General features: G+C 46.9%; 1 protein-coding gene across 8 annotated transcripts in view; it reads right to left on the bottom strand.

The window, feature by feature from the left end:
- Positions 1 to 19,819, bottom strand: part of rad51b (RAD51 paralog B) — a 582,669-nt gene that overhangs the window by 45,322 nt on the left and 517,528 nt on the right. For 7 of the 8 annotated variants that reach the window (XM_060828787.1, XM_060828783.1, XM_060828788.1 and 4 more), the window contains exon 11: positions 15,300 to 17,086. The exons of the other annotated variant lie outside the window; for it this stretch is intronic. In XM_060828787.1, coding sequence (XP_060684770.1) covers positions 16,959 to 17,086 — 128 coding nt within the window. In that variant the 3' untranslated portion in view covers positions 15,300 to 16,958. Of the gene's footprint in view, positions 1 to 15,299; positions 17,087 to 19,819 lie in introns of those variants that run through there. 8 annotated transcript variants of the gene reach the window in all.

Genomic DNA, 19,819 nt, shown 5'->3' with positions numbered 1-19,819 from the left:
GAATAGGGTCATGGTGAGAGGGGAAAGATATAAAAGAGACCTAAGGGGCAACTTTTTCATGTCGATGTTGGTACGTGTATGGAATGAGCTGCCAGAGAAAGTGGTGGAGGCTGGTACAATTACAACATTTGAAAGGCATCTGGATGGGTATATGAATAGGAAGGGTTTGGAGGGATATGGGCCTGGTGCTGGCAATTGGTACTAGGTTAATTTGGGATATCGAGTTGGCCTGACCAAATTGAAATGAAGGGTCTGTTTTCGTGCTGCGCACCTTTTTGACTCTATCTGTTTCAGTTTTTCTTGGTTTTCCTTGGTTTCTTAATTCTTCCACTTTGTACATTAGCTGTAAAACTCTTCCACTTTAAAGTCAGCAATTCTGATTCTGGACTATACATATAATGTTCCTCTCTGTATATAGATGGACGGCAGTTATCTGTCCCACTTTGGAATAGAACAGCCTTTACAGTCATGTACGCTCTGATGAATGCAGTAACAAGTTTATAATGTCGCCTCTAGACGCCATCTTAGGTACAGGGTACCTAGGTACAAATAATTCAAGTGTTCTTACAGAATTGAGATAGTAAAATATAAGATTAGTATGGGATTAGAGAGTTTATGAAGTCCCAAATGAGAATAAAATGAATTTTTAAACTGCTCAAGTTCTAGTCCCTTTCTCCCTGCGTCCATGCCCACTGGCTTCAGAACATGAGACCTTGCTGCCTCCACATGCTGGCCTCTACCTGCCTCCAGTGCCCGTCCCCTCGACCAGCCTGGGCTCACTGTGCTCCCACTCCAGGCTCTGGCCTCTAGCCTGTGACTCGGTGCCCAGCTCAGCCCGTGCTCCCGCTCCATTCAGTCCTGACTTTGGGTTTAATGCTTCCTGGGCCATTTACTTTCGATAGCTGACGAGAATGTTGCTCAGCATCAGAAGGAACTAAAACTCCACCCCCAGTAGCCAGTTTAAAACTTGCTGTTGGCTAAAATTTCTCTACTCTTGGTGTGATGTGCTGCTTTAAGATGACTCATCTTTTTACAAAAATGGTCCTTTGCAGTTTTGATGGGACAGCTGTGTGGATGCTGCCTTTCCTTGTCATTCTGATAATATTGGATGATGGCAGCTACCGTGTTCTCTTTGTACACCCCCTGTGTCTGTACAGCTATGTTTTCACTACGGAGTTTAACAAACTGCATTCCTGACCCCACAGTAATTGCACGGTTCTGTTTTCAAACTTCTGCTTGCTTTGTCAGCCAGACAGCATTCAAAAACGTCAAGTCATCCCAGGACTGCAAAGCATCTGATAAAAGTCTCACTGAAGACCTCTGCAACAATTCAGTCTCACTTCCTATAAATTTGCATATTCACACTTATCCACGGGCTGGGATAAATCATTAACAGGCAGAGTAACATTCACTCCCAGTCCCTGGGTGCATTCAACAGGAGTATTTTTCCTGAGACACACTGAGTACTTTAACTTCTTTGTCACATGCAGTGTCGTCCATGCTGATCTGTCCCTGTGTTTTTGGTTTTGCTGCTGTTTACCTATTATTTACTATTTATGCTACTTCGAGTAAAAAGTGAGGTCTGCAGATGCTGGAGATCAGAGCTGAAAATGTGTTGCTGGTTAAAGCAGGTTAGGCAGCATCCAAGGAACAGGAAATTCGACGTTTTGGGCCAGAGCCCTTCATCAGGAATGGTACTTATGCTACTTCACTCTGTGATCTGCCTGTATTGCTCGCAAGACAAAGCTTTTCACTGTGTCTCGGTACACGTGACGATAAATTCAATTCAATTCTCATCTTTTACGAGGATCCTTGTGGTGCAGTGGTAGTGTCAACCTGTGGCCCAGGAGGTCTGAGGTTCCAAGTCCTACTCACTCCAGAGGTGTGTAAGGACAATTCAGACCAGGTTGATTTTAAAATGTCTCCCACGACATTGTCAGCTCAGATCGCAAACAAGAGAATCCTGATGCCCTTTTGCCAGGCGGGGGGAGTTCAGAACTACAGGGCACAGAGTTGAGGTGAGAGGGGAGAGATTAAAAAGGGACCTGAAGGGGCAACCTTTTCACCCAGAGGGTGGTGTGTGTATGGAATGAGCTGCCAGGGGAAGTGGTGGAGGCTGGTACAATTACAACATTTAAAAGGCATCTGAATGGGTATATATGAATAGGAAGGGTTTAGAGGGATATAGGCCAAATGCTGGCAAATAGGACTAGATTAATTTAGGATATCTGGTTGGCATGGATGCGTTGGACCAATGGGTCTGTTTCCAGGCTACATGACTCTATCTGCTCCTTGCTGGCCTATAGAGCTCGTTCAGCTACTGTTCAACCTGATTTGAGCCTGTAATCTGGCCAACACACTCTGGTAAGGGCAATGACTCCCCCTTTACTTTCTCTTCATTAGTTGCTGCTCTCCATATGTTGTTCAACGGTGACCTTTCACTGTTCCTGTTACCCATTGACCGCTGCCTCCTCATACCATGATTGGGTTCAGGGGAGAGGTTAGTCCCGACTCAGGCGACTGACTGTGTGGAGTTTGCACGTTCTCCCCGTGTCTGCGTGGGTTTCCTCCGGGTGCTCCGGTTTCCTCCCACAGTCCTAAGATGTGCGGGTCAGGTGAATTGGCCATGCTAAATTGCCCGTAGTGTTAGGTAAAGGGGTAATTGTAGGGGTATGGGTGGGTTGCGCTTCGGCGGGTTGGTGTGGACTTGTTGGGCCGAAGGGCCTGTTTCCACACTAAGTTATCTAATCTAATCTAATCTAATACATTAGGAGTCGTTTGATGTACGGAGCAATACCTTTTTTTAATATTTAAATATAATAGATAAGTGCTGTTTACAAATACATCTTCACCTCTGTCATGAGCTGTTAAGGAGAACCATCAACACGTGCTCAGGTGATTTAACCCACTGATATTTAAACAATCAGACTTAAATATTCACATTAATTCTTTACACTCAATGCCTATTGTGTTCAAATTCTTTGCTAATTCAGGCACTGCATTGCAGAACAGTTTCATCCTCAAGCGATCTCTAATTCTTTGAGTTGTACGCGCAATGCAAGGTACAAGAGCCAATCAGTACACTATCTCTATTGATGTTAATCCAGCTCCCTTACACTGTCAGTAAAAAATGAGGTCTGCAGATGCTGGAGATCACAGCTGCAAATGTGTTGCTGGTCAAAGCACAGCAGGTTAGGCAGCATCTCAGGAATAGAGAATTCGACGTTTAGAGCATAAGCCCTTCAGTCACTCAATATCCCCTCTCCTTCCAGCACTCTGTGTCACTGACTGTAACTTCCCTGTGGTTAATCCAGCTCCCTCACACTGTCACTAAGTAACCCCTCTCCCCCAGCACCCTGTGTCACTGACTGTATCTCTCCTGATGTTAATCCAGCTCCCTCACACTGTCACTCAGTAACCCCTCTCCCCCAGCGCCCTGTGTCACTGACTGTATCTCCCCTGTGGTTCATCCAGCTCCCTCACACTGTCACTCAGTAACCCCTCTCCCCCAGCACCCTGTGTCACTGACTGTATCTCCCCTGTGGTTCATCCAGCTCCCTCACACTGTCACTCAGTAACCCCTGTCCCCCAGCACCTTGTGTCACTGACTGTATCTCTCCTGATGTTAATCCAGCTCCCTTACACTGTCACTCAGTAATTTCTCACACCAGTTACTGTCTCTAATGCAGAAGCTGTCCTCTTAATGGAGTCTGATTCAAATTGCTGTCTTGAAAAGGTTTTCAGATGGCTGATCTTTTAACTTGCTGAGTTACTTTGCTGGATTGAATGAACCTTTTCCTCCCAGTTCAGTACAAAACACCTTCAGATCAGGAGGCCATTTCTTTGACAGGAACCTGCCATGCTTACTGACCTTTACAATTCTAAACTGGAATCCACTGCTAACAGTAAATACTGCTGAGGATGTGTGGAGGTGAAATGTTTCTGTGTAAATTCACTGCCTCCCCCATCACTTTCTGAGGCATAATCTACGGTGGAGTTATTGTTAAATACCTCTGCTCCTCAGCTAGTACTGAAATATGAGTTTACACTCGAACACGCATGTCCAGGAGTGGGATTATGCTGACTTCCCATTTCCTTCACAACTCCCCAGGATCACCTTGGAGTCTCCATGAAGTCAGGATTAACCTCCAGTGTTATATGAGGTAATGGTCCTGAAAGAGTTAACACTGAAACTGTATTAAGCTCCACCCAATCCTAATGATGTTGCATAACCCTGGACGGAAATAGAGGAGCCCAACACAAGGGTACAATGGAGACAGACATGTCATCACTGTTACTTCACTCAGTCTAGTTCACTGTATTCACTCCTCACAGTGAGGTCTCCTCTACATTGGGTGACTGCTTCACAGAACATCTACGTTCTGTCCACAAAAATGACTCCTAGCTTCCAGTTCCTTGCCACTTTAACACCCCACCCTGTTCCCTGGCCAACATCTCTGTCTCAGTCCTGCTGCAGTGTTCCAGCGTTCCAGCACAGCTCAGCACAAGCTAGAAGAACAGCACCTCATTTTCCACTTGGGAACTCTATAGCCTTCTGGACTCAATATCGAGTTCAACAACTACAGGGCTTGAGCCTCTCCCACGTCCTTACCTAACCCCAACACAACAGGCTTTATTATCACATGGTCTGCTATTACACACAACTCATTGTTAGACGCTAACCATCCCCTTTAATAGCTATTCACCCTCCTAGGCAACCATTATTTACTTCTTTGTCTATCCAACAGTTCTTTTCTCTCTTTGGGCTCTATCTCCACCTATTATTTACTCCTTACTCCCTCCCCACACCCTATCTTCTGCACAAAAACCCATCTTTTCCTAGCTACCATCAGTTTTGAGGAAGGGTCACTGGTCCTGAAACACTAACTCTCTGAAGGTACTGCCAGACCTGCTGAGCTTTCCCAGCAATTCCTGCTTTTGTTTCTGATTTCCAGCATCTGCTGTTCTTTTGGTTTTTATATCCTGAGACTCTCTAGTTCCCGAGAGTCTGTGTAATTATGCCTAACTTGTGGGTATAATTTGGTACCTATTGCTATTGTGTAATAAACTACAGTCGGTTCTGCTAGAAGGTGTGTTTCTTTAACACAAATTGGCTTTAACGCGATTGTAGAACTTAGGCAGTTATTTGCAGAACAGGAACATTCCTTACCTGTATTGGCTATAATGTGATTCTGGCCCCATTAGCTTAAATGACGTGGCTACTGCATAATTTTCTTGTAACGTGAGATCACATGACAATGGATTATTATCATAACTGGCTGTACATCTTTACAAGAATCGTTACTTGCTCAGACCCTACAGAGGTCTGCCCTGTACTAGTGCTAATTGCACAGGCCCTCAGACTCAGCTGGGATGGCAGCATTGACTGCTGCATGCTGTGGATGGGGTGTGCATGTCTTTCTGCCTGGTGCTGTCAAAAGAGGGAAGAAATATTGTTCACCAGCTTTCACGGAAGGACAGGCTGGCTGAGGAGAAGGTGGCTAGTGCCACTATGAGTGCCAGTGCGTGGTGGTGGGTGGTGGGTGGTGGTGGGTGGTGGGGGAACATTGCAGGATGAGGACAAACATTCAGCCACAAGCATCTCCACCTCCACCTGCACATCCAAGGTATTATAGACCAAACCAGACCCCCTCTAAATATTTTAAGAAGGTAGGCTAGGCCCTAACTTTTTCTCAATTTTTAAAGATAAATGCAAAGTGTCTCTGTTCCAGGTGTAATTTGACCGGTCAAACCACACAATGTTAAGCAAAACGCAGTTTGTTTAAACACTGAAGTTAAAGTACAATCAACGAGCTGCAAAGTGTTTGTATAACACCTCAACCATTTCCCTTGACAGCACATGCAACTTTTCATTTTGGGCCTGATTTGGCCCTTTGCCACTATTTTACTGACAGTGAGCTTAAACAAGTCTGTGAGATTTGTCTGCTCCAACCTCCATAATTATAAAGTGCTTCGAGAGGTTAGTCATGGCTCACATTAACTCCAGCCTCCCAAATTGCCTTGATCCTTTACAATTCACTTCCCGGTGCAACAGTCCACATCTCCCTGGCCCAACACTCATCCCTGGAATATCTGGGTGATACCTACATCAAGCTCCTTCTTATTGATGACAGCTCCACTTTCAAGACCATATTTGCAAACCAACCCATCTCCAAACTCTCAGGTCTCTGCTCCACCCTCTGCAACTCGATCCTCGACTTCCTGATCGACAGACTGCAATCAGTGAGAATGGGCAACAACACCACCTCCACGATAGTCCTCGACACCAGCACCCTGCAAGGCGGCATACTCAGTTCGTTCTACACTCACGCCTATATGGAGAGTGGGTAAAGAAGTGGCAGAAAGTGTGAGGTTATGCACTTTGGTAGGAAGAACAGAGTTGTACAGTATTTTCTAAATAGAGAGTTATCCTAGTTCAGGATTTTCTTAACGTTAACATGCAGGATCAGTTGGTGGTTATGAAAGCCAGCACAATCTGATTGATTTTGAGGGGGCAAGGATACAAGAGCTGGAATGTATTGCTGAGGATGCCCTCCAAAGAGTAACCCACCCAGACCCATTTTCCCTCTGATTAATGCACCTAACACTATGGGCAATTTAGCGTGGCCAATTCACCTAACCTGCACATCTTTGGTCTGTGAGAGGAAATCGGAGCACTCGGAGGAAACCCATGCAGACACAGGGAGAATGTGCAAATTCCACACAGACAGTTGCCCGAGGCTGGAATCGAACCTGGGACCCTGGTGCTGTGATGCAGCAGTGCTAACCACTGAGCCACCATGGCTTCTTAAAACGCTGGCGTCTGGTCTCCCAGCTTAGCAGTTTACAATACCTTTGTCAGCGCGCGATGTCTTCCTGCTTCCCTTCCACTCCAGAACAACACCAGCACCTCCACATCATTCCTGCCTTGGCACAGTGATGAACTACACCACTCTACATCACATGACCAAACCTCCACTGGGCTGGGCCTGACATGATACCATCCATCTGGTCTGGGATATGACCCACCTGCCCCAGAGGAGTGCTCTGTCAGCTGCCTTCCCCTCCCTTGACAGGAGAGGGTGCTTGATAGAATGGGTTGTGACCATTTATTGCAGACTTTGTGAATGCTTGGGGTTCAGGAAGGAGCTCATCGCCCAGATTTGATCTCTTTTCAGTGCTGCAGAGTGTCAAATTAAAGCGGGTCACTCACAGTGAGAGAGGAGTGTGACAGGACTGGGTGCAGGTTTGTAGTTCCTTGAAAGTGAAGTCGCAAGTAGACAGGATAGTGAAGGTGGTGTTGGTACACTTGTCTTTATTGGTCAGTGCATTGAGTATAGGAGTTGGGAGGTCATGTTGCGGCTGTACAGGGGATTGATTAGGCCACATTTGAATGTACTGTATTCAGTTCTGGTCTCCCTGCTTATTGGAAAGGTGTTGTTAAACTTGAAAGGGTTCAGGAAATATTTACAAGGGCGTTGAGGGGGTTGGAGAGTTTGAACAATAGGCTGGGGCTGTTTTCCCTGGCCCATCAGAGGCTGAGGGGGGTGACCTTATAGAGATTTATAAAGTCATGAGAGGTATGGATAGGATAAATACACAAGGTCTTTTTTTTTCGCAGGACAGGGAGTCCAGAACTAGAGAGCATAGGTTTAGGGTGAGAGGGGGGAACGGTATAAAAGGGACCTAAGGGGAAACGTTTTCACGCAGAGGGTGGAGCACGTATGAGCTGCCAGAGGAAGTGGTGGAGGCTGGTACAATTACAGCATTTAAACGGCATCGGGATGGGTATATGAATAGAAAGGGTTTAGAGGGATATGGGTCAAGTGCTGGCAAATGGGACTAGTTTAATTTAAGATGTCCGGTTGACACGGACTAGTTGGACTGAAGGGTCTGTTTCCGTGCTGTACCTCTCTATGGCTGCCTGTTGTCTGGCCACTGAGTGCTATTTGCATGGAGCCATTCCTTTGTGTCTCCACGAGGAGATTGTAAGATTTGGCTCTACCCGGGCTGGGGGAGGGGTGCACAGTTAACGCGCTCCTCGTGTTCACAGACCCAGCTGACCTGCGGAGGATACAACAGTGCTGCAAGATATGCTCCGGAACAACTGGGGAACATGTTTCAGGTGGTGTCTACTCAGTGACAATGGGCTCCCTGCCAGAGGAACTCCTGGCTGGTGGTCAGACAGGGACTAGAGGCCAACGTCACCTTTGAGGGTGAGAAGAGGGCTCCTCCCACTGCCTCCTGTGGGACATCAGCATTGGCCATGAACCAGCCGACATCCGGCATGTTGTGGTACCAGCCGGTCACTCTGATCCCCTCTCCGGAGTTTGTCACAAGGTTACAGAAGATGCTTACAGGTTGCTTTTGGGACTTTTGGAAGTCAGTCTGCTGTTTCAGGAGGCCAGGCACTGGTTTGACTCAGCTCCCCAAGGTGGGCACTCTCCTTTTCTCAGGGCCTGCACCGATACCTCTATGCTCACCATCTTCCTTGGTGGTGTGGCCTGGTCACTCCTTTCATTTGTCAGGCGCACGTCCTCAATGGCATCCTCTCCTGTTTGTGGATCTCTCTCTCTCTGGTCTTTGAAACAGGATTTTCACACCGGGTTTGGAGCCACAGTTGTCTGACGCCAGCACTCTCCATCAGGAGCAGTACCACCTCCACCATCACTGTTTTCAGCAGCTGATGGAGGAGATGGCTCAGGTGATCAGACTCAGCGACATGCTGGACAGTCACCGCAGCAACTCAGTGTCCAGTGCTCAGCCAATGCCACTCGGAAGCTGGAGACTATAACTCTCAATCCTAAAGCGATCTCATGGCATCGACATGGCTCAAGTGTGGATGGGCTTCCATCTGAAACCAAGCCCTGGTTCCAACAGAAGCCCATATTTGGTCCCGGACCCCTCTGGGTCTCCTTCCCGCAACCCGAAACCTCTGGGGGAAAATCTCCTGTGTCTGGGAGAAGGGTTTTCTGGACATCCTTTACCTCCTACTTGCATTGGCTGTCCATACACACCCTTGCACTTGCTATGGGACGCTGGGTGGTGTGTGGCTCTCTGCAACAAAGTCCTCCCTCTCTCCCACCATGATCTAGAGTACAGGAAGTTGCAATCAGCAGTGCCATACAATCGTGAGTTAATACACAGAATCCCTACAGAGCGAAAGCAGGCCATTTGGCCCTTCAAGTTCACACTGACCCCACCCCACTCCCCCGAAGACAATCCCACCCAGACCTCCCAACCCCATCCCTGTACATGCATTCCTGAAGAAGGGCTTATGCCCGAAACGTCGATTTTCCTGCCCCTCGGATGCTGCCTGGCCTGCTGCGCTTTTCCAGCACCACACTTTTCAACTCTGGTCTCCAGTATCTGCAGTCCTCGCTTTCTCCTGTGTGATCTATAACCTACTGCATCTCCCATGGCTAACCCACCTAGTCTAAACACCCCTGGACATCACAGGGCAATTTACCACGGCTAATTCACATCTCTTGGACTGTGGGAGGAAGCCAGAGCACCAAGAGGAAATCCATGCAGACACGGGGAGAACGTGCAACCTCCACGTAGACGGTCGCCTGAGGCTGGAATCGAACCCGGGTCCCTGGCGGTGTGAGGCAGTAGCACGAGCCACTGTGCCACCCGGTGGGGGTCTGAGGCCTCGAGGAGTCTGTGAATAAGCTAGACATTCATGGTTTATTGAAAGGGGCTGCATATGGTGAGAGTCGTGAGTGGTGAGCAGATTCTCGTGGGGGAATCCTACTCAGGTCGGGCCTACGTTGCCAAGCAGTGGACCACCAAGGGGCCCACTGTGCCCACCCTACTGCCTCTCTCCTCAGGACACGTCCGAGCCAAAGTGCCCAAGGAGTGGGAGTGTCCACAAGTACACGACCAGCAGGAGGCGCTGGAGTGCATCATCATACTTCAACATAAATTCGGTGCTTTGACTTTTGTTCCAGTTCCCTGTTGGGGGCTGTCAACTTTCATTTGGTTAATCGGTTTTATTAAACAAAATAAATGTAAAGGAGGCAGTACTTTACCCCAGTCACAGGCACCTAGTGTTTTGGACTGTAACATATGACATTGTTACGGGTCGCATGGTGGCTCAACTATCTGGGTTCAATTCCAGCCTCGGGCGACTGTCTGTGTGGAGTTTGCACATTCTCCCCGTGTCTACGTGGGTTTCCTCCGGGTGCTCCAGTTTCCTCCCACAATCCAAAGATGTGTGGGCCAGGTGAATTGGCCATGCTCAATTGCCAAGAGTGTTCAGGGAGGTGTAGGTTAGGTGCATTAGTCAGGGGCAAATGGAGAATAATAGGTTAGGGGATTGGGTCTGGGTGGGTTACTCCTCGTAGGGTCAGTGTGGACTTTGTTGGGCCAAAGGGAACGTTTCCACACTGTGGGAATTGTATGATACAGGTCGTAGCTGCAAATGTGTTGCTGGTCAAAGCACAGCAGGTTAGGCAGCATCTCAGGAATAGAGAATTCGACGTTTCGAGCATAAGCGATGAAGGGCTTATGCTCGAAACGTCGAATTCTCTATTCCTGAGATGCTGCCTAACCTGCTGTGCTTTGACCAGCAACACATTTGCAGCTGTGATCTCCAGCATCTGCAGACCTCATTTTTTACTGATACAGGTCGTAACCATGGAGATAAAAAAAGTTTAGTTATAAAATAATTGGAGAGGAACGGGGGGTGGGACGTAGAGGTCATTTGGTTGGGGAGGGAGTTACAGAATTGGAATGGTCAGCCTCCAGGAATATGGTTAACCAGACAGCAATGTCTCCATTAGATAATAACACACAAGCAAGGTTAAATCCGGCTACTAGACAGAGAAGCCATGAGGATAGTTGTAGCATCCGACAAAAGAGAATGTACGTCTCTGGATGGAGCAGCTGGAAGGTAAATGACTCGAAAAGCATCAAGCATCATCTCCCCTTCACCCTGGTCCCTTTTCCAGACCTTCAGTGTCCTGACCTGATGCATAGCTGACCAGTGAGCTCCCTCTGCTGGTCAGTAGCATGTTGACTGAAATGCTGGCTGACACAGGACTTTAAATAATGTAAAGTCATTCTGTCAATCAGTCCATTCTGACCCAGCCTTTGAGAGTGGACTTGAAAGTAATACACCTTATAACCTTATTTTTACTCTGTGCGGGTGATTTATCCAAATGCCCACCACTTTACGACATTGGTGCATGACCGACACACTAGGGAAGCGACAGTGGCTAACCTGTACTTAGTTTGTATGGTAGTATGTGGCTCAGCCGTTAGCACTACTACCTGCCAGCACCAGGGAGCAGGGTTCGATTCCATGCTCGGGCAACTGTGTGGAGTTTGCACATTCTCCCTGTGTCAGTGGAAGGTCCCCTCCGAGTGCTCTGGTTCCCTCGCAGTTATACAGGTCAGGTGGATTGGCGATGGGAAATACTGGGAGGGGTGGTAAGCCTGTGTGTGGGATGGTCTTTGGAGCGTTGGTGTGGACTCGATGGGCTGAATGGTCTGCTTGCACACTGTAGGGATTCAATGGATGGGAGCTCTTGGATTCCCACCCAACTTAAAGGCAACATCAATTAATGGATACAAAAGAGTCATAGAGATGTACAGCACTCTCCAGAAAACAGACTCTTTAGTCCAACTCAGATATCCTAAATTAACCTAATCCCACCTGCCAGCACTTGGCCCTTATTCCTCTGAACCCTTCCTATTCATATACCCATCCAGATGCCTTTTAAATGCGGTAATTGTACCGGCCTCCACCATTTCCTCTGGGAGCATCAGATGCAGTAGATGGGAACAAATCGGCCATGTTTCCTTTGCTGTGCAGGTGACGCAACATTTCACAATTACTTCATTTACATTTCACCTTTCTGACATTCTAACACACCTTAAGACACTTCACAGGAAAGTTACAACCCAAAACGTGACCCCAAGGCAATTAAAATTGGGGTTGCCATGACCACCAGAATCGAAGGGATGTGGGCATCTTTGGAGATTTGCAGGGCTGGAGGAAATTGCAGAGATAAAGAGGTGTGAAACCACGGCGGGCTTTGAAAGCGAGGATGAGGACTGGATAAAAATCTATGAGTTGCTTAACCGGGAGTTTGAGAAGGGCAGTGAGAAGAGGTTGAGGGGTCAACAGGACTTGCGGTTGAGATGGGATACAAGCAGCAGGCTTCAAGTCAGTGCAGGGTAGAATGTGGGAAGTCAGCCAGGATTAGAGTGGCCGAGTTAGCAAAGGTACAGATGAATGTTTCAGCAGTGGATGAACTGAATGAAGCAGGCATGGATTTCGACGCTGTTAGAAAGATGAAAACTCGTGGCCTTCGGTGACATGACATCAAATACGCAACCATTCTGGTTCAGACTCTGCCAGTGAGAAGGATAGAGTGAGTGGCTAGGGAGCAGAATTTGTGATGAGGACTGAAGATATTAGCCTTACTTGGAGCAAATCTCCACTCACTCAGAGCTGGACACTGATGACACAGCCTGGGGACAGGGGAAGGGTCAAGAAAGGAAGCAGAAAGACTGTGCTCAACTGCATCAAAGCCTACAAACAGCTCGAGAAGGATGAGGAGGAATAGTTAGATTTTGTCACAGTTACACAGCATGTTACTTGTGACTCTGGTAGAAGTCATTTTGGTGATGGGCAGAAAAGCTGTTTGTAGGGATTCAAACACAACATTCCCTGGAGGAGGGATCTTCAATGGCGTGGAAGAGGACAGGGAGATTGGAGATGTACAGTCCACTGAGGTACAGAGAGAATTATGAGGCACAAGGTGGGGGTGACATTCCAGAATGGGGTCGATGGTGGAACGAGGGAGGAGTACTTTACACAGCTAGTCCTAAGGCATCTGTTCTGCAGAAGGAAAAAATGTTTGCATTTATATGTTGGCATTGTGGATTCCAAACGTTTTAGCCTGTGAAACACTTTAATACATTGTTAATATGGGAGCCATTTTGCCCACAGCAAAGTCCAGACAGGTGATCTGTTTCAATGACATTGTTTAAGTGATAAGCATTGGCTAGGACTCCAGGAAAATGTCTGTTGTCTTCTTTAAATATTATTAGAATCCCTACAGTGTGGAAGCAGACTATTCAGCCCATTGAGTTCACACCAACCTGAAGCACATCCTAGCCAGACTCACCATTGCCCCTCCCAGCCCTGGCAGCCTGCATTTCCCATGGCTAATCCATCTAAACCGCACATCCCTGGACACTATGGGCAATTTACATGGCCAATCCACCTAACTTGCACATCTTTGGACTGTGGGAGGAAAACCATTCAGACACAGTGAGAACATGCAAACTCCACACAGACAGTTGCCCAAGGGTGGAATCGAACCCGGGTCCCTGGCATTGTGAAGCAGCTAACCACTGAGCCACCATCAACAATGGATTTATGGTCATAACTAAACTCATAATTCTAGATTTTTATTGAATTCAAATTCTATCTGCCATGGCATTCAAACCCAGATCTCCAGAACATTACGTGGGTCTCTGGATTAGCAGTCCAGCAATAATGTCACTAGGCCAAAGCTCTCCCTCATGGGATGTCGCATTTCCACCTGAAAAGACAAATAGGGCCCTGTCTGAACAACTCACCTGGAAGATGGTAGGAGAAAGTGACCTAGATGATGGTGCCTTGGGACACAAAGCACAGGATAGGACGTGAGGCTGTAGACCCCATAGTGAGCGCATTTAACAGGCAAAGTATTTGCTGGGCTGCCCTGCCAATGTCTACAATGTACACTGACCGTGTCCACAGAACCAGGAGTCAACGTTCACACTCAAGAGTGTTGGAGGGCCCCTTGGTCTGCCTCTGTGTACCAATCTTTTCCCAATATTCTCCTACAAGAACTGACTGTAACACTTGGAGAAAGTGAGCAACTCTCTGCTACATACTGCCCACCTTTCAGATGTGAACTCAAGCAGATAACTGCAAACGGAATACAGCACTCTGTGCTTAACCATTGCCCATGGATCAGGTTATTACATAGTGACTGGGAGTAGGACTCTGGCTAATTCACTTATCTACAGACTCTGCACTATATCATTCCAACATCAGCTCAGAGATATTGAGAGGATCAGAACTCACGTGTTAAGCTGATGACCAGCTAACCGAGCACAAGATGTAAACTTGGTACCGTTCTGGTCTGTACTGCTCAGTGGAGCATCAATAAAACAGATGAAGAGACTGACCTTCAATATTGATGGGGAGGCTGGTTTAAAGCACTGTGGTGTGTGACACTGTAGGATTCTTACTGTTTGGTGCTGAGGAAACTTGAATCAGATTCAGGACAGTATGTCCTGCAGACTCTGCTATAAATGACTCCAATAGAAATATTTCAAACTGAGATTGACTCAAATAATAGCCTTTTAATTCGAGACTGGCTATTCAGCAGTGGGTATTAATGACATCAGTAAAAACATTGGCTAAGGTGGGGTTCTGAGCCCCAGGAGAGAGAGAGATCTGATTTAAAAGTTCTTCTAAAGCAACTCATTCAGCCGTGTTATGACAAACCACTAGGTCACGTGAGGTTTGATCTGGATCCCCTTAACAGATCAAGGAGTCAGTATACTCATACATTCCCATCAATAATCCAATGGCAAGTCAGACACAGCACGGTTCAAGGTGGGAATGAGTCAGTATCCTGATTCCCTGGTCCGTACATGTACACACACAGATGTATACACACAAACACAACAGTGATTCACTGATTCCTAGGTCTGTATAGACACACACACATCCTTTGTAAATACAGATTCCCAGATCTATATGCCTAAGCTTACAGTGTAAACACTAACTCTCCAATCTGCATACATGCACCATGTGCACACATTCTGTGTCTATACACACCCTGTAAACATCTGTGATCATACACTTTAAATGTTGACTTCCTGTTCTGGGTGTACACACAGTGTGAACGTTGACTCCTGGGTCTGCGTGTACACACAGTGTGAACGCGGACTCCCGGGTCTGTGCGTACACACAGTGTGAACGCTGACTCCCGGGATTATGTACACAGAGTGTGAACGCTGACTCCTGGTTTGTATGTATATACAGTATAAATGCTGACTTCAGTGTACTTGCATAGTGTAAATGCAGACTCACAGTTGTGCACATGCACAGCCTGAACACTGACTCCTGGTTCTGTATACATATACAATGTGAACACTGACTCCTGGCTCTGTGTGAACACCACATTAATACCCGCTGTGTGAATTCTTTGTACAAAACTGTTGTGGGTATAAACTTCAAAAGGCCATCTACAATGCACAGCCAATTAAATTGTACAACATGCTTGTTTTAATGTAACTTTTTATTGGCTCGTCTTGGACAAAAACAGCAGTCATGGGATAGCACCGATCAATCGTGTCAATCAGACAGCCTTTGCTGTATCCAGGGCACGACAAGTGGGTCTCAGAGGCATGTTTGTGAACAGCCACCCTCGAGACACCTCAGAACAGTAACATGGAGTAAGGACAATGCTGTTTTGGAGTTGCGAAATCCTCACATTTATCCTGGAAAATGATGATGGCTTCAAAGCCCCTTCCCTTCCCACAATGCGTTTCTTGGATATGAGAGATTGGAGATGGAGCAAAAAAGACCAATTTGACCAGACTGTGTTTGCGAACGAAGAAACCTCCTGGAGCAGCCACCTGTGATGGTGCCACAGATACTGCTACATAGCTTCATCGTTGCCTTCAGCTGCCCAAAGAGAGGCTGAAACACAAAATCCCCTCCTCTTGAGGCCCGTTATCAGGACTCAGTTCGAACAGTAACTCATTTTGGGTTAACTCGTGTTGGAGAGCCCTTTGGTCCATTTGTGATGAAAGCTACTTCACAGTTGTAAAGGGGGCACTCAACAGGGTCAGAAGGGCAAAGGCCAATTCATTCCACATCAGAAGTCAGCTGCTTATCAAAGTGGTCAACCCTGCCCCTGAATCCAGGGGCCTGATGGGTATTTTTCTTGTTATGACGACGGTGTGCGCTGTATGAGATGCAGACAGTGTTGCCTGGTTTTTGCCAGCTGACCCTGTGGTTCTGAGAGAGGTTGCTGCTGGTTGTGCTTCCCCCACACCCACTTTCAAAAGATTAGTTCAAAGTCACTTGACTTACCTCAATATGGAGACAGGAGGATTGGCAATGCTATATCCAAATCCTCCTTCAGACACTGGGTGCTGTTAAAGCTTCCATCCCCGACCTCGCTCCCCTAATTGTGTCTTTTCCATTACCCAGCTACCCAACAAGCATGGCCTCGCCCTCTCTGACTCTTCAACCTTAACCTCCCTATCCCACACATCACTTCACCCATTTGACCAACGTGAATGCAGATAGAGTTACCCCCAGGTTGTTCACCATGAGTTTCTCAGGAAGTGGCCCATCCTAAATTGCTGTTTCCAGAGGGGATTACTGGTCTGTGATCTGGAGTGAAAGCCCTGGCTGAATAGTTTGCCCTTTGCGATCTTGAAAAGCTGTGAAGCCACATCTAACATTTCTGTTGGTGCCCCTGTGCAGTCTGGGAATCCAGCCTGGGGCCTTCCTGATCGCAGCATGGTGCATTTTCAGCTTTTAGGGTTGCTACCTTGTTAGGGATTTGTTTAAGCTGCACACCCCGACTCCAAATGATCTGAACCTCAGATAAAACTCAGGCGAAGAGTGTGCCTTAAGTCAGGTCATCAACAATCCTTCTCAGTTCATTGGTGACGTCTCCTTGCTGCATTCACTTCATTTCCATATTTGACCGGGACACACGGCTTTCAGGTCCCATACTCTATGCCATCAGTCCATGAATTCAAGGGTCATGATGTCCAAGTCCATAATACCTTCCTTTTCCAAACTGCTTATCCATTCCCAGGCGGTCCCAGTCGCAACATCATCAGGAGAGGATTAATATTCCTTCATCCAGGCCAGCAATAGGATAAATTCCATTTACGATTGACACACAATCCTAGATTGGTCAGGGCTTGGCCTGGGATAAGCCGGGCAGGTCCCAGTGTGAGCAGTATGCAAACGAGCTCCGGACTCCAATTGGCTGGAGTCCGGGATCTGTTCCCTCAGCAGACGAACCAGGTAGGGGGTCTTCGCCTGGATAGGAGAGACAGAGAGAAGTGTTAAGCCAGGTACTGAATTTACCAGAGCCTTTGTACGGCCGCCAAATACTATTATTTCTAGATATTCTTTAAGACGTGAAGAAGCTTTCAACCATCTAACCCCAGGAATCAGCCACACTAATTAAACTGTCATTCTGTACTCTGTTAGCTGATCTCTCACTCCGAGAATTGTGCCAAATTCTGTATTAGAGAAATAATGGTAGGGAGGCACTGGAAAGGGTGCAACAAGATTTACAAGGACGTTACCACGCTGTGAAACGATTATACCAATTGGGAAAACCCAAAAAAAGGTGGAGGGTCTTTAAGAAAGCTAAGGAGTGGGCTGACTGAGGTCTTTAAAATTATGAATGGGTTTGATGTACAGTAAATAACACCACTTACTGGGGAAGCCTAAACTAAAGTCATATACATAGGACAGTCACTAATAAATCCAATATGGAATTCAGGGAGACCTTCTGTATGCCGAATGTGGAACTCATTACCAGAGTGGTTGAGGTGAAGAGCAAGGATGCATTTAAATGGAATCTGGGGAAGTACATTAGGGGAGAACGGAAAAGAGGGATATATTGATAGGCATTAGAGTGAAGCAGAGTGGGAAGACACCCATATTGAACGTAAACACAGCCATAAAGAATGGTCCATTTCTTTGCTGTGGGGGAGTTATGGACTGGCCAGAATGTATCAAAACTGGATGGAAGTTTCCACTCTACTCACAATCCAGTCCCCCTAAGGTACTTGTCCAGATTCCTTTAAATGCATCCTTGCTATTCACCTCAACCACTCTGGTAACGAGTTCCACATTCTACGGGGAGAAGGTCCTCCTGAATTCCATATTGGATTTATTAGTGACTGTCTTATGTGTATGACTTTAGTTTAGATTTCCCCAATAAGTGGAGTCATTTACTGTAAACCAACCCCACCAAACCCATTCATAAATTCAAAGATCTCAGTCAGCCCACACCTTTGCCTTCTTTGAGAGCATCAATCTTTTCAGACTCTCCTGACTGGTTTAATCTCTTAGTTAGTGTGTGTCCATGAGCATCTTTTTACAATTATTTTCCCCTCAAATAGAGTCATAGAGATGTATAGCAAGGAAACAGACCCTCAACTCATCAACACCGACCAGATATCCTAAATTAATCTATCCCCATTTGCTAGATTTTGGCCCATATCCCTCTAAACCCTTCCTATTCATATTCCCATCCAGATGCCTTTTAAGTGTCCCATACTCCACCATTTCCTCTGGCAGCTCATTCCGTAGCCATGTACCACCCTCTGTGTGAAAAGGTTGTTCCTTAGGTCCCTTTTAAATCTTTCCCCTCTCACCTTAAACCTATGGTCTCCAGTTTCAGACTCCCCTTATCTGGGGACAAAGACCCAAATCCAAGACCCAGAAACCCGAATCAATGGGGTTTGCAACATTCAGCATTGTGTCACAGATGCATCAAGTGTACAATAATCACGCACACACTAACAACAGAGTTTGTGACAAAACCTTGTGAGATTTAGCTGAAGAATTGAAAACATTTATAATTCCAAGTTCAGCGTACAACCTGATCACCTTAATCAAATTTTCCCCACTTATCTGTTCCAACTCTGATTAGACATTTTTAATTCTGACAATTCGCATGTTTCTATCCTACATCATTAGATTGAGAAGTGGCTTTCATCATTTGTCATTCATTGGATATTGGGCTAAGAAGGAAGCCATTCAGCCCCTTGAACCTGTCCCACCATCTAATTAGCACATGGATAATCTGAATCTCAACCCCATTTTCCTACCTCAATTGTGTAACCCTGAATAGTCCTGTCCATGAAAATCTAATAAACTTAATTCTGAGATCTTCAAATTAATGCGAAGAACTGAAGATGCTGGAGATCTGAAGTGCTAGAGAAACTCAGCAGGGCAGGCTGTATGTGTGGCGAGAGAAACAGAATTAATGCTTTGAGTTGAATCCGACATCTCTGAAGACTCATTTTGGACGCAAAACATTATCTCTCTCCCAACAAGAGCTGAGTCTCTCAGAGAGTCAGAGAGGGCGAAAGGAGAGAAAAAGACTTGCACCAATCAAAAACAATTATTCTCATCCTGTTTTCCAGCCCTTGGCCCACAGTCTTATATGAGCTGCAAATGTGTTGCTGGAAAAGCGCAGAATGTCAGGCAGCATCCAAAGAGCAGGAGAATCAACGTTTTGGGCATAAGCCCTTCTTCAGGAATGAGGAAAGTGTGTCCAGCAGGCTAAGATAAAAGGTAGGGAGGAGGGGCGTTGGAAATGCAATAGGTGGAAGGAGGTTAAGGTGAGGGTGATAGGTCAGAGTGGGGGTGGGGACGGAGGGGTCAGGAAGAAGATTGCAGGTTAGGAAGGCGGTGCTGAGTTCGAGGGTTGGGATTGAGACGAGGTGGGGGGAGGGGAAACGAGAAAACTGGAGAAATCGGAGCTCATCCCTTGTGGTTGGAGGGTTCCTAGGCGGAAGATGAAGCGCCCTTCCTCCAGCTGTCGTGTTGGTATGGTGGAGGAGATGAGGTGGAGAGTATCGTCGACCACGTCGTGGGGGAAATTGCGGTCTTTGAAGAAGGTCTTTGGGCGGCACGGTGGCACAGTGGTTAGCACTGCTGCCTCACAGCATCAGAGACCCGGGTTCAATTCCCGCCTCAGGCGACTGACTGTGTGGAGTTTGCATGTTCTCCCCGTGTCTGTGTGGGTTT

This window comes from Hemiscyllium ocellatum, chromosome 8 (genome assembly GCF_020745735.1).
Source record: "Hemiscyllium ocellatum isolate sHemOce1 chromosome 8, sHemOce1.pat.X.cur, whole genome shotgun sequence".
In the NCBI taxonomy this organism is placed as follows: Eukaryota; Metazoa; Chordata; class Chondrichthyes; order Orectolobiformes; family Hemiscylliidae; genus Hemiscyllium; species Hemiscyllium ocellatum.
Note: the sequence above shows the minus strand (reverse complement) of the source record. Positions and strands in the feature narration are given on the sequence as shown.